The sequence below is a fragment of the Artibeus jamaicensis genome, unplaced genomic scaffold (assembly GCF_021234435.1).
Source record: "Artibeus jamaicensis isolate MK-2021 breed Jamaican fruit bat unplaced genomic scaffold, CSHL_Jam_final contig_482, whole genome shotgun sequence".
In the NCBI taxonomy this organism is placed as follows: Eukaryota; Metazoa; Chordata; class Mammalia; order Chiroptera; family Phyllostomidae; genus Artibeus; species Artibeus jamaicensis.
Genome location: NW_026521857.1, coordinates 13,490,501 through 13,514,126, shown reverse-complemented (window position 1 = coordinate 13,514,126; position 23,626 = coordinate 13,490,501). Strand labels below are relative to the sequence as shown.

General features: G+C 40.2%; 2 protein-coding genes across 2 annotated transcripts in view; both read right to left on the bottom strand.

Annotated features, from left to right (window-relative positions):
- Positions 1–13,120, bottom strand: part of LOC128627892 (rho GTPase-activating protein 29-like) — a 41,817-nt gene extending 28,697 nt beyond the window's left edge. Inside the window, exons 1-9 of the mRNA XM_053668231.1 lie at positions 13,054–13,120; positions 11,803–11,888; positions 8,403–8,451; positions 6,346–6,483; positions 4,506–4,570; positions 3,974–4,084; positions 3,795–3,875; positions 1,301–1,489; positions 235–372 (exon numbers count right to left, since the gene is read on the bottom strand). Coding sequence (XP_053524206.1) covers positions 235–372; positions 1,301–1,489; positions 3,795–3,875; positions 3,974–4,084; positions 4,506–4,570; positions 6,346–6,483; positions 8,403–8,451; positions 11,803–11,888; positions 13,054–13,120 — 924 coding nt within the window. The remainder of the gene's footprint in view (positions 1–234; positions 373–1,300; positions 1,490–3,794; positions 3,876–3,973; positions 4,085–4,505; positions 4,571–6,345; positions 6,484–8,402; positions 8,452–11,802; positions 11,889–13,053) is intronic.
- Positions 13,121–13,211: 91 nt separating this feature from the next.
- The window catches only part of LOC128627891 (rho GTPase-activating protein 29-like), a 35,001-nt gene continuing 24,586 nt past the window's right edge, over positions 13,212–23,626 (bottom strand). Inside the window, exons 15-18 of the mRNA XM_053668230.1 lie at positions 18,617–18,849; positions 16,827–17,157; positions 16,589–16,697; positions 13,212–14,546 (exon numbers count right to left, since the gene is read on the bottom strand). Of these exons, the coding sequence (XP_053524205.1) occupies positions 13,663–14,546; positions 16,589–16,697; positions 16,827–17,157; positions 18,617–18,849 (1,557 nt within the window). The 3' untranslated portion in view covers positions 13,212–13,662. The remainder of the gene's footprint in view (positions 14,547–16,588; positions 16,698–16,826; positions 17,158–18,616; positions 18,850–23,626) is intronic.

Sequence of the window (23,626 nt, the reverse complement as noted above, 5' to 3'; positions counted from 1 at the left end):
TCCTCTGTTCTTTGGGTGGGAGTGGGAGACCTGGATGAAAAAGGTACCTGAAGCCATATACCACTAGTGAAAATTAAAGCCTATTTTCAAACTCTACATGTTCCATTAACAGCAGATATTAAATTCCATAAGCATTATAGATTTAATTTAATCATGAAACACTAAGCATCTCTCTTTCCTGCAGATAATTACTTTTTTTCTGTTTGCCTTCAAAGTATTGAAAATATTACTTACAGCTTTAAGGGTAAGATCACACTGGAAAATAAGTTTCTGGAGTTGTGTTAAAATTGCTCTTTTAATAATTTCTAGGTCAGTTCGTCTTTCTTCAACATTTATCACACACACTTTGTAGAATTCATTTGCTTCCTCTACCTTCAGAAATAACACAGAAAAAACCCAACATTAGTCCTTATACTCTATACTTAAAAAAATACTACTGCAGTAAAGCTCAATTTACATAATAGAAAAACCTTTATAAAATTCTGAAATATTTAATGTTTTAAACAGGATATTTCTAAAGGTAAATAGTTTCTTTTGGTCAGAGTTTCAAGGGCACTTCACTTTAATAAATTGTTACATTCAATTTATAATTAGTATGTTGCTTGCCTATGAAATAAATGTCCACTTTATTATATTTCATAAATGTGAAAGCCTCAGCCTGGCATTGTTATCAGGTATTAAAATTAGAATATATACACTCAGTTTCCTAGAAGGTGACCTTACTAAAGAATCAAGTCAAAAAGATTAAACTACTGCCTTATTTAAGATATTTCTCGCCCTGGCTGGTGTAGCTCAGTGGATTGAGCACGGGCCTGTGAACCAGAGGATCACGGTTCGATTCCCAGTCAGGGCACATGCCTGGGTTGCAAGCCAATTCCCTGCAGGCCAGTTCCCAGCAGGGGATGCACTAGAGACAACCATACATTGATGTTTCTCTCCCTCTCTCCTTCCCCTCTAAAGATAAATAAATAAAATCTTTAAAAAAAAGAAAAAAGATACTTCTCTTACAAACAAACCCACAGGTTCAAACGTGATAACTTCTCTCACAAACAAACCCACAAATTCAAAGGATAAGCTGAAGTCCCTTAGCATAGTGGTTCTCAAAGTGTGGATCCCCTGGGAACTTGTTAGGAATGCCAAGTCGTTCGGGGCTAGCTCAAGGCTTAGAGAACCGGCAACTGTGGGGGTACAGCCCAGCAGTCTTTTTTAACAGGCTTTCCAGGTGATCCTGCTACATGCTGAAGTTCGAGAAGCAAGCTTTAGCTTGTTATTTTGCAAATAACAACAAAAAAATCATTACTTTCTGAAGAGCCTCCTCTTCTAGCCTTCGCTTTTTTTCCAGCTGCTTCTTGCCATGTTTTACTAATCTGGCACTCCAGGATCGATGCTCCACTTCTGCACGAAACATGGAAGATTTTGCTTTTTCATATTCATCTTGATGTTGTGTGCATAACAATTTTGCCTTTTGAAGAGCAGTCTCTGTTTCAAGCTACAAAGAAAAAAGTAAGACAGAAACACTAAATTATACCTTTCTTTAGTATATTCAGCAAGATAGTTAATACAGCATTTTAGAAAAACTATGGAGTAATATATGCATCCTCCCAGAGTAGTTGCTTAGGTACTACAGATAATTTTAGATATTCACAAATTATAGTACTAACCATTTTAGACTTCCAGCCAAGATGGAAGCACAGGTAGATACACTTTGCCTCCTCACACACAAAGAAAGACAACAACAAATTTAAAAACTAAAAGCAACTTGAACTGTCAGAGAATTGAACTGTATGAAAGTCCGACAACCACTGAGTTCAAGAAGAAACATTCATTCAGACTGGTAGGAGGGGCAGAGATGGGCAGCCAGGTGGAGAGGACTCATGGCAAGGCAGTAGCTAGAGGATCAGGGCAGGCAACATGGCAGCTGGCAGAGTGGGAGGTCCCACATTTGCATGTGGATAAAGTGGGAAAAAGGAATGGGGAGTGAGACAGACCACGCAACCCAGGGTCCCAGTATGGGGAAATAGAGCCTCAAAGCCTGTGACTGAAAAAACCTGTGGGGGTTGCGGTGGCAGAAGAAACTCCCAGCCTCACAGGAGAGTTTGTTGGAGAGAACCACAGGGTCCTAGAATGTACACAAATCCACTGACACGGGAATCAGTACCAGAAAGGCCCACTTTGCTTGTGGGTAGTGGGGGAAGTGACTGAAAGCTGGCTAGAGAGCTGAGCAAGCACCACTGTTCCCTCTCTGGCCCCTTTTTTACATACAGCAGCACAAAGCTGCAGCAAGTGTTGCCCTGCCCCCATGAACACCTAAGGCTCTGCCCCTTACTATGTAACAGGCACACACAAAAATGGCCCAAATGAAAGAACAGATCAGAGCTCTAGACAAAATGCAACAAGGTGAGAAAAAGAGAGCCAACCTATCAGATGCACAGTTCAACACACTGGTAATCAGGATGCTCACAGAAATGGTTGAGTATGGTCACAAAATAGAGAAAAAAGTGAAGGCTATACTAAATGAAATAAAAGAAAATGTACAGGGAACCAACAGTGAAGGGGAGGAAAATGGGACTGAAATCAACAATTTGTAGTGGAAGGGAGAAATAAACATTCACCAGAACAGAATGAAGAAACAAGAATAAAAAAATATGAGGACAGGCTTAAGAACCTCAGGGACAAGTTTAAACGTTCCAACATCCAAATCATAGGGGTACCAGAAGGAGAAGAGGAAGAGCAAGAAACTGAAAACTTATTTGAACAAATAATGAAGGAGAACTTCCCCAAACTGGCAAAGGAAATAGACTTCCAGGAAGTCTAGGAAGCTCAGAAAGTCCCAAAAAAGTTGGACCCAAGGAAGCACACACCAAGGAATATCAGTTATATTACCCAAGATCAAAGATAAGGAGAGAATCTTAACAGCAGCAAGAGAAAAGCAGTTACCTACAAATGAGTTCCCATAAGACACAGGTGGCAAATACAAGGCTCATGGGCTGATCCACCTTGTTTTATCCAGCAGCAGCACCAAGTTCCTCACCAGTAGTTAAGGAGCAGTTACATTTACACAGTCATAAAATTCCATTCGGCCCTTTGAAGACAACTGAGGGTCTGATGTAGCCCCTGCTGAAAATAAGATTGCGAACCCTGCCATAAGACTATCATTTGATTTCTCAAGAGATATCTTGCAGGCAAGCAAAGGCTAGAAAGAAGTATTCCAAGTCAGGAAAGGCAAGGACCTACATCCAAGATTGCTCTATCCAGCAAAGCTTCCATTTAGAATGGAAGGGCAGATCAAATGCTTCCCAGATAAGGTCAAGTTAAAGAAGTTCATCATCACCAAGTCCTTATTATATGAAATGCTAAAGGGACTTATCTAAGAAAAAGAAGATAAGAACTATGAACAGCAAAATGACAATAAACTCACAACTATCAACAAAGGAACCTACAAAAACAAAAACAAACAAAAAAGAAACTAAGCAAACAACTAGAACAGGAACAGATTCACAGAAATGAGATCACGTGGAAGCTTATCAGTGGGGAGGGAAAGGGGAGAGAATACGGGAAAAGTTACAGAGAATAGGAAGCATAAATGGTTCGTATAAAATAGACAAGGACAGGTTAAGAATAGTATGGGAAATAGAGTAGACAAAGACCTTATATGTATGACCCATGAACATGAACTAAGAGGGGAGGAATGATGGTAGGAAAGGGGAGCAGGGCAGAGGGAAATAAAGGGGGGAAAAATGGGATGACTATAATACCAGAATCACTAAAATATATTTAAAAATAATAGTACTAACCACTTTATTTTGTTCCTGTTTCCAAAGTTCTTCTATGTCTTTCCATTTTTCTTCCATTTCATTTTTCCTCTCAAGTAGAGGCTGTCAAGAGCATTTTAAAAAAAGAGAGAAAAAGAAGCTGTATTCTAAATGTATGCTATTTTTAAAAAAATATGTGTATTGTAAACATAAATTTTTACCTGTACAAATTTGTTGGCTTGGAGAGATGCCATTGTTTGTTGTAGAAGGTGACCCCTCTCTATATCATTAGTAAGAGCACTGGTAAATACAGACTGCAGTGGCATAAACTCCTGGAATTTAAAATTGAAAAGTAAATTTTCCAACACAAATGGCACTAGTGTTCCACATCCACCTTCCACTACACTTCTTCAAAAAGAGAAAGTTGAACTTACACCCTCTTTTAAGAACAATACCTGTTTGTAAATATGACTAGGGGAAAAATACTGAAGACAATTAATAATAATGAATTAGAAAATTAGAAAAACTAGTCTCTAATAAGATAACATTCATTTAAAACTGTGAATTTCCCAGGTTATTTTCATAACGGGTATCCAGGTCAATGTAAAAGGATTTTATTCTGTTAATAAAAAGTTAAGCATTTAAGTTCTCCTCTACGTTAATTGAGAGGTTTTCTGATTTTGCAAGGCACTATCAGGAGCTCATCTGAATAATCTCTTGGTGTAGAGCCCTAGCTGTTCATCGAACACTTACCTGTAGTCCAAAGTTAGTTCTAGTTGCCTCTGCCAACTTGACAATATTTCTACTGGACTCCAATTCTGAAAAAGGTCACAGAAAGCCTCAGAAGATAAAAATAACTTATTTATCCCCTCCACACTCCAAAAGTATTTTAATTCTCCAATTAATAAGTGATCACAAATACTACTCCACATGATGATATGACACTATGAATCTTTTATTTGTTATTGTATTTTTGCCATTACCGTTTAGTCCCCTCACACCTCCCTCCCCCTTCTGCAACCACCACACTCTTGTCCGAGTCCAGGAATCCTTTTTCCTTGTTGCTCAGTTCCTCTACCTTCTACTCTCTATTCCCGTAGCTGTCATCCTGTTCTTTATCTATGAGTCTCTGTCAATTTGCATTGTTAGTTCAGCTTGTTCATTAGATTCTACTTTATGAGGGAGATCATATGGTATTTGTCTTTCTCTGGCTTATTTCACTTAGCATAATGTTCTCTAGGTCCATCCCTGCTGTCACAAAAAGTAAAACTGTTTTTATGGCTGAGTAGTATTCCATTGTGTAACCACAGAATGGGAAAATATGTACCCTGATACATGTGATAAGGGGTTAATGTCCAAAATTTATAAAGAACTTATAAAACTCAAAAACAACAAAAAATGAACAACCCAATTTAAAAATGGGCAAATAACCTGAATAGACACTTCTTCAAAGAGGACATACAGATGGCCAATTGACATATGAAAAGATGTGCAACATCACTAGTCATTAGAAAAATGCAAATTAAAACCACAATGAAATACCAATCCCTTCCCATCCGAATGGCCACCTCCAATAAACCAACAAACAATTATTGACAAAGATGTGGAAAACGAGAACCCAGGGAATGCAGACTGGTGCAGCCACTATGGAAAGGAGTATGGAGATAACTGAAAAAATTAAAAATGGATCTGCCTTTTGACCCAACTATTCCACTTGTGGAAATATATCCAAAGGAACCCAAAACACTAATCCAAAAGAATATAAGCACCCCTATGTTCACTGCAGTGTTATTTACAGTCATCAAGATATGGAAGCAGCCCAAGTGTCCACCAGAAGATGAGTAGATAAAACAAGTGTAAGATGCTGTGATTCTCATTGGAAATGATAGTCAAAATCAACTGGGAAACTTTCCAAACACACTTGTTTAAACGTCACCTGGGGAGTGGGGACCTAGGCTTATTTCTCTGAAGGGCATTCCCTATTGAAAGCAAATAATGTAGTAAATAGAGCACTGGATTTGGATAAATTCTAAATTCTTCCAGTTATTGCTTTGTGATTTTAGGCAAATCTGCAATCTAACTTTAAGCAGATTACCTATCTTACTTGTCTCAGCTGTAACAAGGGGATAATAATTCTTGTCTACTTCCCAGAGTTCTGGTAAGGATTAAAAGAGAAAATCGATATAAAAGCATTTGTCTGCAATAAACACTGGGAAAACATTAGCTGTTAAGATGTTCCTTATTTGTTTCCACTACCTTCTGTTCATACATTTATTGTTGATTTTATCTCCCTTTAACATGTTATCTGATTGCATTTCTCTTACTACTAAAGCATAATTTCCTTAAAGTCAAACACAGCACACAGTTTGTCTTTGTGTCCCCAGATGTAGTGGTTGCCCCGTGTAATATTCAATAAATACATTTATTGTTGGATGAGTCTTTTATTTCAAGAAGAGAAAATGAACAATGATTTACTACAATAAAACAAGCTACTAATTTGGAATCATATTTCTCATAGTCTGTATCAAATGCATTTCAAATAATTCAGTTCTTACAATGCAAAGTTAATCAGACGACCCGAAGGGCTACTTACCAAAGTTAAGCTTTATTTCAACCCATGACACAACGTGCTTGGTATATTTTGACCATGTTTTAACATATGACAAAGTCAGTTCTACAGGGTCAGTGTTCTTTAAAAGCGTGTTGTCTACTTGTATAGGAGAAAAATTTCCTGAAAATAAAAATATTAAGGTAAGTATATTAAATATGACCATGTAACTCTTAAATGAAGGAACATTTGAAACCTGAGATGTTCTTCAATGAAAGACACTTTAAAAAATACAAGAAACAAATTTACAATTAAAGGGTCACATTTAAAACAGTTTCAAATTAAAATGTATTCCTAATTTTTAAAATATTTTATTTAACCTTTACTCTATTTTTTCCATTACCATTTAGTCCCTTTATACCCTGCCCCCAGCACTGTTGTCCATGTTCACGGGTCCTTCTCCTTTTGTGCTCAATCCCTTCACCCCCTAACCACCCCTGCCACTAGTTGTCATCTGCAGCTAGTGAGTCTATGAGTCTATAGTCTGGAGTCACAGACTCCATCTATGAGTCTATGTTTTGCTTGTTAGTTCAGTTTGTTCATTACACTCCACATATGAGTGAAATCATAGTATGTGTCTTTCTCTGGCTTATTTCACTCAGCTTAATGTCCTCTAGGTCCACCCATACTGTTGCAAAGGGTAAAATTTTATTCATTTTTACTGCCAAGTAGAATTCCATTGGGTAAATATCCCATAGTGTTTTATCCACTCATCTATGGATGGCCACTTAGGCTGCTTCCATATCTTGGAGATTGTAAATAACACTGCAATGAACATAGGGCAGCTTATGATCTCTCATTAGTGTTTTGGGTGCTTTTGGATATGCACCCAGAAGTGGAATTATTGGGTCAAAAGGCAGATCCATTTTTAACTTTTTGAAGTATCTCCATACTCCTTTCCATAGTGGCTGCAACAGTCTGCATTCCCACCAATAGGGCAAAAGGGTACCCAGGGTGTCTGTCCCTCTCTCCACATCCTCGCTAGCACTTCTTGATTTATTGATGATGGCCATTCTGACAGGTATGAGATGACATCTCATTGTGGTTCTAATTGGTAACTCTCTGATGATTAGTGATGTTGCACATCTTTTCATATGTCTATTGGCCATCTGTATGTCCTCTTTGGAGAAGTGTCTATTCAGGTAATTTGCCCATTTTTAAATTTGGTTGTTTGTTTTTATGGTGTTAAGTTTTGTAAGTACTTTATAAATTTTGGATATTAACCCCCTATCAGAGGTATTGGTGAATATGTTCTCCCATTCTGTGGGTTGTCTTTTTATTTTGTTGATGATTTCCTTTGCCTTGCAAAACCTTTTTAGTTTGATGTAGTTCTATTTGTTTATTTTTTCTTGTGTTTCCCGTGTCTGGGGAGATGCTGTATTTTGCCATGTATAATGTGAACTTTTTTCCCCACTCTATTTCATTTATTTCTGCTCTGATCTTTACTATGCCCTTCCTTCTACTCACTTTGGGCTTTGTTGTTCTTTTTCAAGCTCCAAGATTGTGAAGCTCTATTGTTTATTTGAGCTTTTTCTTGTTTTTTGAGATAGGCCTGTCATGCTCTGAATTTCCCTCTTAGGATTGCTTCCCCAGTGTCCCACAGGTTTTGGACTGGTGTGTCCTCATTTTCATGTGTTTCAAAGTATCTTTTGATTTCTTCCCTGACCTTGTTGTTGACCCATTCATTGTTTAATAACATGTTATTTAGCTTCCATGTCATTGCATATTTTTCTTGTTATTGATTTCTGGTTTAACAGCATTGTGGTCAGAGAAGATACAACGTATTTTTTATCTTAATATGTATTTCTATTATTCATCAAATTACAAGCTCAATATAGTTCTGGATCACTTTACAATCACATTATCTAGTCGGTTTTTTCCTTCAGTTTTATGTATAAAATTTTACATTTCAGTTTATGTTAAAATAAGTATATATTAGGTTACTAAGCAAGAAGATATCTAAAACATTTATCAAAATTCAAACACTTATTGAAGGTAACTGAAAAAAGTTTGGCAAAGGTTTATACTATGTTAAGCATTACCTTTTTCATTGGATGAGTCCACTGGTTCCATTGAAACATTTTCAGAAGACTTACAACATGAAAGAAAACAAATTTAAAGTTAGAGCAGAAAGTAACAAGTAGATCTTTGCTTCAGTAATTTTTAACTCTATTTAATATTCTGACATAATTCCTGCTAAAAAAAAAATTTAAGTATTTAGAACTCAGAAGGTCTGAGAACTCTGTTTAAAAGCAGGAACATTTTATAAGAATTATAAAGCATTTTTACAACAGCAACTCTCAAGGTCCAAGAATGAAAAATCAGATTGTTTACTAACAGCATGAGTTAACATCAATGAATCTATGCAACTCTTAAATTCCATGGACCTCAAAAATATTAGTCAGACTTCCACCATGATGGAGGCGTAGAGGGAAGCACTGCACCTTCTCCCACAACTAAGTTTAAGAAAAACAAAGTTTTAGCAACAGAAACACAGCCAACCCACAGAAAATTGAACTACATGAAAGTCCGACAACAACAAACCCTTCAGTCAAACCGGTAAGGGGGCAGAGCCAGCAGCAGAGTGGGGTCGGGCAGGAAAGATCCTCAGGACCGACCTGGGCACTTGACCCAGGTGCACCAGCAGCCCTGGGCACATCACAGGTGTGGAGAAGAGGGTGGACCCACTGAGGGCTGATCACAGTCACACATTAGTGTGCAGATAAACTGGTGAAAGAGCTAGCAGTGAGAAAAACCTCGAAGGCCCCAGTGGCAGGAAGCAGCAGAGGAAACCGCCATTGTCCCTCTCTGACCCCCGCCCCCATATAGAGCGTCACAAACAAATGACCTGGGTAGCCCCACCCTGATGAGCAACTAAGGCTCTGCTCCTCATAAGTAACAGGCATGAACAAATCAAAACATGGCTCAAGAACAACTCAGAGCCCCAGAGCCAATAAATCTAAGCAACCAAGAAATAGCCAAACCTTCAGATTCACATTTCAAAACACTGGTGACCAGGATGCTCACAGAACTGGTTGATTATAGTCACAAATTAGAGGAACATATGAAGGCTAAACTAATTGAAACGAATGGAAATACACAGGAAACCAATAGTAATGGAAACTGGGACTCAAATCAAAGGCGTGGACCAGAAGAAGGAATAAAAATAACCAAACAGAATAGAATGAAGAAAGAAGAATTCAAAAAAATGAGGAGAGGCTTAGGAACCTTTAGGACATCTTTAAACATTCCAACATCCAAATTATAGGGGCACCAGAATGGGAAGAGGAACAGCCACAAGTGCAAAACTTATTTGAACAAATAATAACGGAGAACTTCCCCAATCTGACAAAGGAAATAGACTTCCAGGAAATCCAGGAAGCTCAGAGAGTCCCAAAGAAGATGGACCCAAAAAGAAACACACCAAGGCACATCATCATTACATTAGCCAAGATTAAAACGAAGGAGAGAATCCTAGAAGCAGCAAGAGATAAGGGGACAGTAACCTACAAAGGACTTCCCATCGAACTGCCAGAGGATTTCTCAAAAGACACCTTACAGGCAAGAAGGGGCTAGAAAGAAATATTCCAAGTCATGAAATTCAAAGACCTATATCCAAGATTGTTCTATCCAGGAAAGCTTTCATTTAGAATGGAAGGACAAATAAAGTGCCTCTCAGATAAGATCAATTTCAAGAAGTTCATCATGACCAAGCCCTTATTATATAAAATTTTAAAGAGACTTATCTATGAAAAAGAAGATAAAAAAGATGAACAGTGAAAGGACAGCAAACTCACAGTTATCAACAAGCACTCCTAAAACAAAAGCAAACTAAGAGGACAGCTAAATCAGGAGCAGAACCATAGAAATGGAGATCTCATGGAGGGTTAGCAACAGGGGAGTGGGAGAAGGAGAAGAGGGGAGAAGGTACAGAGAATAAGTTGCATAGATGGTAGGCAGAAAATAGATAGAGGGGAGGGCAGGAATAGTATGGGAAATATAGAATCTAAGGAACTTGAGGCACGAGGTAATAAACTAAAGGGGGGAATGGTGGGGGAGGGGGTGTGCAGGGTGAAGGTGAATGAAGAGTGGAATAGAACATCTGTATGGCATAATTAATAAAATATCTTTAAAAATATTAGTCAGAAAGTTAAAGAAGTAATCTAAGCAGATTGCTATCTAAGTAGAAGATAAAGACCTATCTCTGCCAGTCTCTTTTACCATTTTATTATATGACAAGCATTTTCTCTGAATGACTATTGAAAAGCATAGCACAGAACTTTCTAAAGTGATGGACATGTTCTGTATCTGCATTGTCTAATAAGGTAGCTACTGGTTACATGTAGCTATCTGAGAATATAAAAAGAGCCTAATGTAAACAAGAAATAAATTTAAAATATATATTTTTATCTATTTATTTTCAGAGAGAGGGGAAGGGAAGGAGAGGAAGAATGGGAGAGAAACATCCAAGTGCGGTTGCCTCTCACGTGGGGACCTGGCCCGCAACCCAGGCCTGTGCCCTATGCTGGGAATCAAACCAGCAACCCTGTGGTTCACAGACCTGTGCTCAGTCCACTGACCTACACCACCCAGGACTACACCCCTGTTTTAAAGGAACCAGGGCTCCTTGTAAAAATGGCTGGGACAGGGAAAAGTACAAGATAAGCTTGGAATATGTTCCTGTGTCAAAAATATCAGAAGAGCTCAAAAAGTCAAAAGCACATAGAAGTGAGCCTGAAGAGATTCCCATAGACCAAATCTGACAAAGGTTCAGTGTCAATGACAGTGATGTAACTTACTGAATAAAGTAGAAATCCGTGAGTCCATACTCAACACAAATGAATAAACAAATGAACAAAGGGAGAAGGGACTGTACCTAGAGTAGAGCATCGACCAAAGCATAAGCAACCACTGACAAACGAATAGTAATAACTGACTCAGGCAGGAAGTGCTAACAGATTCATACTAACTGGTGACAATTTGATAAGGACCAGGACATTTACGTAGTCTCAAAGAATCTCCTCACAAACTTCTTCTTGTTACCTTTACTGTAGGGAAACATGGTAGAGAAACCATCCTAACCAAGTGACCAAACTTAATATGATCAGGAATGGGCCAACCCGAGATTGTGTATCTCACGGCATGATAAAGTGAGGACACAGCATCATTTCTCTGGTGTTTTCTGACAAAAATGTGTATCCTGAACCTAATCGTAAGGAAACATTAGATAAACCCAAACTGAGGGGCATTTTATACAATGCCCAGCCTACACACAAATTTCAAGGTCATGAAAGAAAAGATTGAACAACTGTTCCAGATTGAGGGAGATGAGAGAGAGGACAGCTGAATGCATGCTGTGACCCTGGACCGGGACTCGGGCACAGAGAACCATGAGCAGGAGAAGCAGCGAATGTGAGTGTGGTCTGTGTGGTCAGATGTCACATGCCGACGTCGACCTCTGGAACGGTCAGAGGACGGAACGGTCACGCAGCAGTCCTCTCGTTTTAAGGAAATCTGACTAAAAGTATCTATGGTCACAGTTACAAAAAGTATGAATGTACTTAATGCCACCAAAGGTAAATCTTCTATTGTTAAACATTACCTGACCTTGTTACTTAGTAATTGTACAGCCACTAAGGGTAGTAACCAGCAGACTCTGAGCCCTGTGTCTGAGTCCTGGGCCCAGGGCACACCATTTAACCAAGCCTCAGCTTCCTCGTCTATAACATGGGAAAAATGAAATACGTTCCCATCCATTACAGGCTGCTGTCAACTTGAAGTGATTTATGTAGGAACTCAGTACAGTTCATGGCACACAGAGATGGCTCAATCACTGTTGGCTCTTATTTTCTTTGTAGGTTTTTGCAGCCATACAATTCTTTTATATTTTGTACAATGAAGCCTAAAAACAAGGCCCAGGCACAAAAGTTTGTTACATAAAACTATACAAAAACTTCGCATAAAATACATTCCATGTTGTACTAAGTCAAGGGGAATATGAGCCCAAGGGCTGATCACTAAGCCAATGACTAATAAACCTTCAACTTTCATCCGCTAAGAGGCAACCAGTTTCAAAGAACGTGAAATAATTTAACAGATTAACATATATTTTATCAAGTATAATATTCTCATACAAAAGCATGTATTACAAATAGAATTCATACATACAAAAAGGCTACTTTTTCTCCCTTTATATCCAATTTTAGGCAAAATGACAAAATACAGAAAACAGTTTTTAGTGCTAAAAACAGAGAAATTTATATATGAAATGTATCCAACCATCTATACTTGCTCTCAAATTCCAAACAACAAGGCTTACTGAACTACACTCACAGTCGACTTAAATAACTCTTTGCACAATTCATATGAAACATACACTGTCAATGGTTAAAGTCCAGGCAGACAAAGTACACAAAATTATTCATAAGTAAAAACGTTTCATACAAAAGAAATATTTTTTAAACCTCAACAATATGAAGAGGAAATGCATTAAATTTTAAAACATTTTTGGCCTATTATAGAAAATACCAAAACATTCAGAACTGTTGAACAACAAAAGTTTATGTAGAAAAAAACCAAAACATAAAAAAAACATTAAATGTATTAAAACCATTTAAAGCCAAATAAGACATAACTGTACTATATAATTCAAAAACAGGTTTAAGTGCATTTTCTTTGTAAAATTTAACTCACTACCACTTGTAAATCTGGCAATTAATTGGAATGCAATTAAATACAGATCTGCAAGCTTTCTGGCCATGACGTAAATTAAAAAAAAAACTTGCCAACTGAAAAATAAAAGGTTGCATACATACCGTAAAAGCACAATGGTCAAAGACACACTATAAATTTGTCTTTTAAAATATCATACCAAACAAAGACCTTTCAGGCACTTGCATTCAGGAACATTCCTTTTATAAATAAGCACATAGTTTTATTTCAGAAAAATACAGACGATTTTCCCCAATGGCAGCTATTAGTTGAGAACTACGTCATATATTAGGGATGCATTTGAATGGACCACTTTATGGAGAAAATCTAATAAACTTTAACAAATATCAGTTTGCCTACTTATGCACAACTTCAAAAATACAGATAATTCCAGTGAGACACACATGCGGCCCTATCACAACATTCTAGAGTTCAGTACACCCAAAACAGGGTAACACATACAATGACGAAAAGCAAAATCCACACTTTGGCAATCCTATACAAAAGGGGCCTTGTCAAAATTCTCTCACAAAACAAACACAATACCACAAAACAAAACAACCATAGAGGAGAAGCTGAATTCTGACACCCCTACACAAACTGTGGGGCTTCACCTTCCAGGTCCTCAAACTGTTGCATTCGCTTAAGCCTTGGTCTCTGACATGTCGGGTGCACATTGGGCAAGTCACGCTCCTCGCAGTTCTCCTTAGGTTTACTTCTGGGCTGCAAGGGACAAGGAGCTGGTGCGTTTTCTGAGTCTGACATTGATTTCAGCACATGCTCCCGACAAGTGTGAGCTGAGCCAGGAGGCACTTTGGGGGAGGATGCCACAGGTTTCTCCTCAGCCCCTCTCACACTACCAGCGGGAGCACGTGGTTTGTAAAATGTTGTCCAGTGCTGGGGCTGCAGTGTTCTGGGCGCTCTGACAGGGGCAGCAGGGCAGGAGTCAGAGGACCGTCCCTCCGACACCTGTCTTGCTGACCTGACTGGTTCTGGGCACGGCTTACTGGGCTGGGTGGCACTGACCACATGGTCCCCACTGATCCTGATGCTCGTCGTCACTCCTCCTTCCCGGAGGGCACTGGGCACAATCAGTGCCATCTTTGCATTTAGGCCATTAGGTTCATCCTGTTTCTCCCCAGGGTTTTGAAGAGTTTGCTGGTCAAAGCCATCAAATTTGCAACAAAGAGTAGGGGTATTAACTCCGTCAAAGGTAGGATTCTTGCACAATTTGTCTGAGTTTACATTTCCCATATTTCTGCCATTTCTCTCATGAGGAGGGTTTGCAAGAAGCAGCAGTCTATCCACAGGCAAACTTACAGGTCTACTCTTGGCTCTTGGAGTACCCCTCTCAACAGCACTGTTTGTTTCCTTATCAGGTTTCAGAGTAAATGGCCTGGAGATTTTAAGAACATCTTCCGTCTTTTCTGGTGCAGACTCAAGTCCTTGGTCTGCAAGCAAACGCACTTTGTTGTCTGAAAAAGGAACAGATTTATTTGAACATCAAACTTCCTGACACCTGCTTAACAGGAGGAGTCTGCATGAGTTACACACAAACATGCTCTCAAAACGATAATGGTCTTAAATTTTCCCAAGTTAGTCTCAGTTATCTACGCAGAGGAGTGTTTCAAAACATTTTTTAGCCACTGATTTTACAGTGAGAAGAAAGAGCGAGAAAACATCAATTTGTTGTTATGCTTATTTATGCATTAATTGGTTGATTCTTGTATGTGCCCTGACCAAGGATCAAACCTACAACCCTGGCATACTGGGGCAACACACTCTAACTGAGCTACCTGGTCAGGGCCATGCAGAAGAATTTAAAGGTAGACACTCAAAAAAAAGGTTACAATTTTATACTTACTGAAATAAATATAATAAACAGCTACAAAGATTCAGTGCAGATTCGTTAAAACAAAAAGAAAACACTTGCTGAAGTTACGTGCTGTACATGAATGAACAAGTAATTGCTGGGTCAAAGGGTTGTCACGATTTCAGCAGACAGACATTCATAAATGCAGCTCAGAACAGTTACACCAATTTACAGGCCAGCCAAACACAGGTGTGCCCTTGAATCCCGATGCTTTCGCCGACTCCCTACTTTGCTTTACAGTCACACTCAACCCACAGTGACAGCACATTTTATGAAATGCTTTAGATGGCTTTCAATCTGGTCAACAAATAAACGGACTATACCATTCATCCCATCCAATTAAGGTTTGATAGTTTTACTGTGAGGGAAAAATTGACATTCACTCCATTTACTGTTTATTCCCAGACTGACTTTCTTCTCTTTCCTATCAAGCCTGTACCCACGGCCCATGTCTTCTCAAACTAGAACTCTGAATTCCACTAAGCCATGATCCTTGTTGCTATGTCTCCCCTAAGAAATTTCCATATCTGGAAGATTTCGGCCCGTTGTCTAATGTTCCTGTTTTGGGCAGTGGTCTGCTGACAGGTGCCCATCAGAATCTGTCAGCTGTCATCCCATAGGCCCTCCCTCCTCAGCTGACACCGCCCACCTCTCTTCCCTGGCCTTCCTAAGCAACAATTCATTGGTTTCCATGCCCACATTTACAGACCACTCTAGGGGGCCTGACTCATTGGGTTCAGGCTGGAGACATCAACCAAAGCACACTCCTAAGTTCGGAGGGAAGCACCCACAGCCGAATGGTCAGAGTGCACACTCTGCAGCCTGGTTGCGGGGTTTAGCTCAGCTCCACCACATCTGCACTGGGCAAGGAGATGTTACTGTCCCTCAGGTCTCCATTTGTCAAAAGAGAATTATAACCGGATCTATGTTGATGTATGGCTTAATGATTCAATCATGAAAAGTGCTCAGAATTATTTGGAATACAACGGCACTCAGAACTGACACTAAAGAACTATTCCAATTGGGAGCCCTAGCTCATGGGATAGTGAAATAACACACGCAGAGGTTCAACTACAGACTGTGCTATTTATTAGGGGCGTGATCTTCGGCATGATCTCACCTGTCTCACACTACTAAGCTATGGCAGAATGGAGCAGTACTATCTACATCACAGCACTGTTATGAAGATTAAATCAGATAAATGAAATCAAAACAATAAGCACAGTGCTTAGCAGAGAGCAGGCAGGAACTTAATGAAACTTAGCTCCCCTACTTTCTAGACCCGGTCAGGCTATGTCACTGCTGTTTGATTACACATTAAATTTAACATGTATGCCTGAAATTTTAAAAAGTGGAAGTCAGCTCTGGGAATGTATAGCATTACAGTAATAAATGGAAGATTTTCCACCAGCTTGATAGTCACCAATCACTGCAACTAAAATGATCAGTGAATAAAGTAACTGAAGTCAAGAAACAAGCAAATAAAGAGATACATACACATACACATGCTTAATGTGTTAAAGGCAGGTGACAAGTAAAGCATTAAACATTAGAAATTGTAGGATTCTAAATGTTTTGGCTTTTAATCATGGTTCACTGACATAGTTTTAGGTCAGCAAACAGGCATGGCACACGACCACTCACCAATGAGACACGCATCCCACTCTTCTGATGCATCCTGCTTTCCTTCCGATTCCTCAAACGAGGCAACTGGTTCAAGAGTTTTGTTCTCACCGTCTGCACTGTGCATATCCTGTGGGCGGGAGAGAAGTTTTAAACTTGAAGCAAAACATACTTCACAAGAAGCAGTTCAAAGGTTTTTAACTTAACATGAACATTACAAAGTTCCACCACAATTCCATAAAGGACAAACAAAACTCACTTCCTTTGAGGAGAAAAAGAGTGACTTCGTCAAATGTTCTGTGTCTCTATCTTCTGGGGATAGTAGAGGCTTTGGATGGCAGCCTTGATCCACCTGCGGTGAAACGTCGCCTGTACTACACATAGCTACGTCTTGTGGCTGCAGAGAGCCATCAAAGATCTTCTGGGAGTAGGTAATGAGGAACTCTACCAGCCGCGCTTGGTTTGAGTATTCAGTGAGAGAGGAGATGGTCACAGGAGCAGTTGTGGGCCTTGGCCTAATGAGGCTTGGTCCAAATATCACCCCCAAGTCTTTGGAGTTCATCTTGTTTTCATCCGAATGATCAACGACTCTGCAGAGTAGAACACATCAAGCTCTATGAGATTTGCCTGTTAGACTTCCTTGATCATAGTTAACTATGGGTGGGGAAGGGTGCAGAAAAATCGAGCTACAAAAGTCCAAGAAAAGAATGTATTCATTTGATTAAATGTTGACCACATACCAAGTTGAGTTTTATAGTATCAGGATATCCTTTAAGTAAGTAGAAGGGACTTCTAGAGTTTTACCAGTGGAAATTAAAAACAAAAAATAAAAACACAACCCCCAAAGCTGTAGGTCTCTAGGCTGGAAACTCCAAAACTGTTGTCAAATTCTCTCTCATTGCTCACAGCTAGTCTTCAGGCCGAGCTGATGGCACTTCCTAAGGATCTCTCTGCTCTCCTGTCACCCCCACTGCTGTGGCCTTACTTCCAGCTCTCATCACCCTTTATTCCTATGGCTATTCAAGGAAATCTGAACTGCAGTGAAGGTCCTTCCTCCAGACCATTCTCCATACTGCTGCCAGAAACATCTAACAGGCACATCTAAGCATGGGAAATTCCTGGCTCAGAATTCTTTAGTGCGTACAGAAGCAAGACGGTCAAGTCATCTGCCAGATGTGGAAGATTTTCTTTACCAGGCCTCTACCTAGCTCACCCCTGCTACTGCGTGTTATAGCCGAGCCTGACCAAATTACTTATTCTTCCCAAAGGCAAGATGATTCCTTATGTCTCTGTGTCTGTTACCCTGCCAGGAATGCTCTTCTGCACATTCTCTGTTGCTGAACCACTATTTACTTAGTTCTTCAAGCCTGGCTCAGGACATCCTTCTCTGATCTGGGAGCCTCCCCCTCCCCTCTCTGCCTCTGCATGCGGTACATGGCTCCATTAGAACATGAATGACACTGCTCTGCACTTGTCTGCAGGTCTGCCCCGCAAACTGACAAGCAGAAGAGATCACAAGAACTCTATGTTTTCATTCTTGCTTTCCCATGCAGAGTCTGGCACCTAGGAGGCACCGAGGGAAAGCTATTGGCTGCATGAACACATTCTTTATCTCCCTTTCCCTCACACATATTAGAAATGAAAGGCTCATTTAAAAATAATAGCACAACAATGTGAATGTACTTAATACTACTAAGCTGTACTTTTAAAAATGACTAAAGCCCTGGCTAGGGTGGTTCAGTGGATTGAGTACTGACTGGCCTGCAAAGCAAAAGGTCACTGGTTTGATTCCCAGTCAGGGCATATGCCTGGATTGCAGGCCAGGTCCCCAGTGAGGGATGTGTGAGGGGCAGCCACACATTGATGTTTCTCTCACTTTCTCCTTCCCTTCCCCTCTCTCTAGAAATAAAGAAATAAAATATTTTTTAAAATAATAAAAATGACACTGATGGTAATTATGTGTCTCTTACTACAGTCAAAAAGCAAATGAATAAAAACTGATCAATTATCTATCTACTAACGGATGCTCTTCTTATACAAAGTTCTTACCGCTTAAGATGCATGATGAGGTAATGAAGACTGTTAAAATTGGATGCTGGCAATTGTCTCAGAAGGTCCTTGCTCTTTAGGAGAATTCGATTTATTTCTATACTTGTACTTGGCCATTTTTTGTCTTCGAGACCATCCTTTTCTGTCTCTCGTTCTTCATTTGCATGTTGTATCTCTTTGGCAAGGTCTATGAATTCGTTGTACAATCGGAATAAGATAAAGGGCTCTGGGAGCTAAAGAAATAAGGTCACGTTAGAAATATTATTCTGTCCTTTCCCCTCATTAATATTCTGTAAGAGCTACTGAATGGTTTAGCATGTACCTTTAGAGTAACAAGACTTAAGGTCAACATGTACATTTAGAAATGTACATACATTTGCTACAGATGTGATCTGTAACGTGAATCTGATTCAAATCCTATAAATTTGAGTGTGGCTTCCCACACCCAAGTCTTGGTCATGTAGAATTCCCAAGACAGGATAAGGCCTGACAGTATTGGACCACATTCATTTCCTCTCCCTGACTGGCTAAAAGAGATAAAGGATGACTGACTGAAATTTACAGTCATTCAAAGGTAATTGGTTTCCAATTTCCACTTGAGAATCCTGTAAAATATCACTATAGAGATACCACCAGTTTCCTGGGCTAACAAAGTAGGTCCAACATTTGTAGCTGAAGAGCAGATAACAAGTGCTGACTTAACAGGCCTGAGAAAGCTGCAATTCCAACTGAAACCCAACATGGTTAACAGGATGCTAAGCAGACCCAAGGGCAGCATGAGGTCCTCTAATTCTGAAAGAGGGTGGGCTGTCCAAGAAGCATTTGCTCTCTAGATCCCTGTCTCCATCCCATGCTCCTGAGCAACCTCTGGCTCAGAAGCCTGGACATTTCTTCTCTGTGCAGTGTAAAACTGAGGGTTCTCTGGATGGGCAAAATGAAGCACAAGAGACAAGTGAGCAACTAGCTAAAGACAGGAATTTAGTAGATGTATGCATGCTGAATGCAGGGATCCCAGAGCCTCCTCACCCTGCTTGGCTCTCAAAGCCTGGCACCACACCTCTGGGCAGGAAAAGGCCCTTCTCTGGGGTAATGATCAGCCTAAGAACAGACCCAGAGATACAGACATCAGGTGTTTCCCAAACATCCCACCTAGATCATATCACAGTAAAGCTCAAATCTTCAAAGCCTTCTTATATCCAAAAGCTTCCTAAGGTATTTCAACTCCCAACTCTTTCATTTAAGCAGATGACCCAGGAAGACAAATCAAAACAGGTAGAAAAAAACAACTTGAAGGTCTGTAACCATACTGACTAAATGCAGGCCACCAGCTGCACTGGGCTCCACTGAGCAGTGGAATCATGGCCAGTCCAAACTGACATGTGCTTCAAATGAAAAACACACACCACATTTTAAAGACTCTGTAACAATAACAACAAAAAGTAAAAGAGCCCATTAACAATTTCAAAATATTGATTACATGCACAGATATTTTCAATGTTAAATAAAATATTAAAACTAACTTCACCTGTTTTCTCTTTTTATGTGGCTACTAGAAACTTTAACACCATACATGGGGCACACATTATATTTATACTAGATAGGGCAAGAGGCTAAGCAGAGGAAACACCCTCTTTAAAAAAGCCATGACTATCTTCCACTGGGTAATATACTGTATTCATTAGAAAAGAAAGAATGCCCCAGGAGAGAGAGAACCAGAGTTCCTAGAAATGTAAACGCGACCTTAGAAATGAAATAGTTATGGTAGGGATAAAAGAAAAACTTAGGGAATCTTAGAAAATGTTTAAAGAAAACAAAACCAGAAATAATGAACAGTAGAAAAAAAGGAACTACAGAACCAGTTCAACTGATCGAGTATCCAAAGAGAAGTTTCAGAAAGAAAACAGAGGGAGAAAGTGAGCAATGAAAAGTTCCAAGAACTGAAGGACGAGTAAGGAGAATGATGGAGCTCACAGAGGGCCTGGGACAGAGCAAACACCCACATCAAGGCTCCTTACTGCAAAATCTTAGAGTAGGGAGAAAAGAAGTTTCTACAAGCTTTCAGAGAGGAAAAATAGGCCACGTACAGTGAAGAATGAGGAGGATCTGAGGCTTCAAAGAGAACAAGAAAAATACCTTCAAAATTCTGAAGAAAAGTAACTTCCAGCCTAGAATACTATGATCTCCCACGCCATCCACACTCTTCCATTCCCAACAAGAAAACAGAGTAAAGACAGATAAATGAGTTTTCAAGTACTGGATTGGCCAAAAAGTTCATTTGTTTTTTTCCGTAACATGGCTCCAGTAGTGCTTAGTTGTCTTTAACTTCATTTGACACACTTTTGTTAGATTGTATTGTGACAGCTGTCCTACCAGCATGTGTTTAAAAAAATTTATCAAAATTGGTGAATTTTTGTGTGGCCATTTTAATACTGAACATGGAAGAAAATACACAACATTTCAGTGTACTAGGCCTTATTATTTCAAGAAAGGCAAAAGCAAACAAACAAAGGTTAGTGCTGTATATGGGAAGGTACTGGGCCTGATGGAATGTGTCAATAGCGGTTCGCTCAGTTTCGGGCTGCGGAGTTCTCACTGGACGATGCTCCACAGTCAGTTAGACTCGCTGAGGTTGATAGTGATCAAACCGACACGCTGAGAATAAGCAACGTTATACCACCCAGGAGACAGCTGACATACTCAAAGTATCCAGACCAATCAAGGCATTGGTGAAAAATGAAAAATGTGTCTTTCATGGCAAAGACTAAATGGACTTTTTGGCCAACCCAGTATGTACTCTTACTCCGCCTCGCTCAGGAGATGGGCATGACTAAACCAGTAGAATAAACCAATTCAGAACAAGGCGTTTCCTCACAAATGAGAAGAGCGTGGAGAGGAAAGGTCCCAGGATAACAGCTGGAGAACACAACACTGGAGAGCAACATGTTAAGGACTGTGGTCACCTCTGCAACTGTCTCTTCGTTTTCACCAGGGGACACAAGGCAGCTGGGCTTGGCCCAGGTCATTTTTAATTCTTGGCTCATCATGCCAATGTGCTGATGGTTCCAATGACCCTTCCAAGAGCTGCTCCTTGAAGCCATGAAGGCCACTTCTTTCACCCCACTGAAGTGTTTTCTGTGGACTTAATTCTGCAACTGCAGGTTCACAGTGAGCACAGAAAGAGAAAACACCCAGCAGCCCACTCCCGGACCCTATTCCTGCTGAACTTCCAGTGCGCAGCTTATAGGATAGTCTTGCCTGACACCCCACGTGTGGTGAACTTGGGGGGCACATTCATAACCTTGCCCAGTGACCTCCCAAAGCAGCTATTTTACAAATACCAATGAAGATAAAACTGGACTATGAACAACACAGTTTATTTTTTCCTTATTTTTAAAATATATTTTATTGATTATTTTATTACAGTTGTTCTATTCCCCCCTTCTTTCCCCTCTACTCTGCACACCCCCTCCCCCACCATTACCCTCTTTCGTTTATGACCAGCTGTCTCAAGTTTTTTAGATTCTATATTTCCCCTGCTATTCTTGCCCTCCCCCGTATCTATTTTCTACCTACCATCTATGCTACATGTTTTCTGTACCTTCTCCCCTCTTCTCCTTCTCTTACTCCCTGTTGCTAATCCTCCATGTGATTTTCATTTCTATGGTTCACTCCTGATCTAGCTGTCCTCTTAGTTTGCTTTTGTTTTAGGTGTGCTTGTTAATAACTGAATTTGCTGTCCTTTTACTGTTCATCTTTTTCATCTTCTTTTTCTTAGATAAGTCCCTTACACATTTCATATAATAGGGTTTGGTTATGATGAACTCCTTTAACTTGACCACATATGGGAAGCACTTTATCTGTCCTTCCATTCTAAATGAAAGCTTTGCTGGGTAGAGCAACATTGGATGTAGGTCTTTGTATTTCCTGACTTGGAATACTTCTTTCCAGCCCCTTCTTGCCTGTAAGATCTCTTCTGAGAAATCTGCTGACAGTATGATGGGACCACCTTTGTAGGCCACTGTCCTCTTATCTCTTGCTGCTTCTAGGATTCTCTCCTTCATTATAATCTTGGCTAATGTAATGATGATGTGCCTTGGTGTGTTCCTCTTTGGGTCCACCTTCTTTGGGACTCTCTGAGCTTCCTGGACTTTCTGAAAGTCTATTTCCTTTGCCTAGTTGGGGAAGTTCTCCTTTATTGTTTGTTCAAATAAGTTTTCTACTCATGGCTGTTCCGCTTTCCCTTCGGGTACCCCTATAATTCGGATGTTGGAACGTTTAAAGATGTCCTGGAGGTTGCTAAGCCTCTCTTCATTTATTTGAGTTCTTGTTTCTTCATATTTTCCTGTTTGGCCATTATTTTCTTCCTTCTGGTTCAAATCCCTTGATTTGAATCCCAGATTCCTCTTCATGACTATTGGTTTCCTGTGCAATTCCCTTCATTTCAATTAGTTTAGCCTTCATATGCTCCTATAATTTGTGACTAAAATCAACCAGTTCTGTGAGCATCCTGATCACCAGTGTTTTGAACTGTGCCTCTGAAAGTTTGGCTATATCTTGGTCCCTGAGATTTATTGGCTGTGGGGCTCTGAGTTCTTCTTGAGCCATATTTTCATCTGTTCATGCCTGTTACTTATGAGGAGGGGAGCCTTAGTTGTTCACCAGGGAGGGGCCACCCAGGCTGCTGGTTTGTGACACTGTATGTGGGGGCGGGGTCAGAAAGGGACAATGGCAGTTCCCTCTGTGCTTCCCGCAGCTGGGGCCTGTGAGGGCCATCTCACTGCTCGCTCCTTCACCGGTTTACGGTTTATCTGTGTGCAAATGTGTGACTGTGGTCAGCCCTCAGTGGGTCTGCTGCCATTTCGCCCTCAGTGGTACCGCCTGCTACTCCACACCTGGGATCCGCCCACAGCTGCTGGCGCACCTGGGTTGAGGTCCTGGGTCAGTCTGGGGGGTCTTTACTGCCAGATCCCGCTCTGATGTTGGCGCTACCCCTCTTACCGGTTTGGCTGA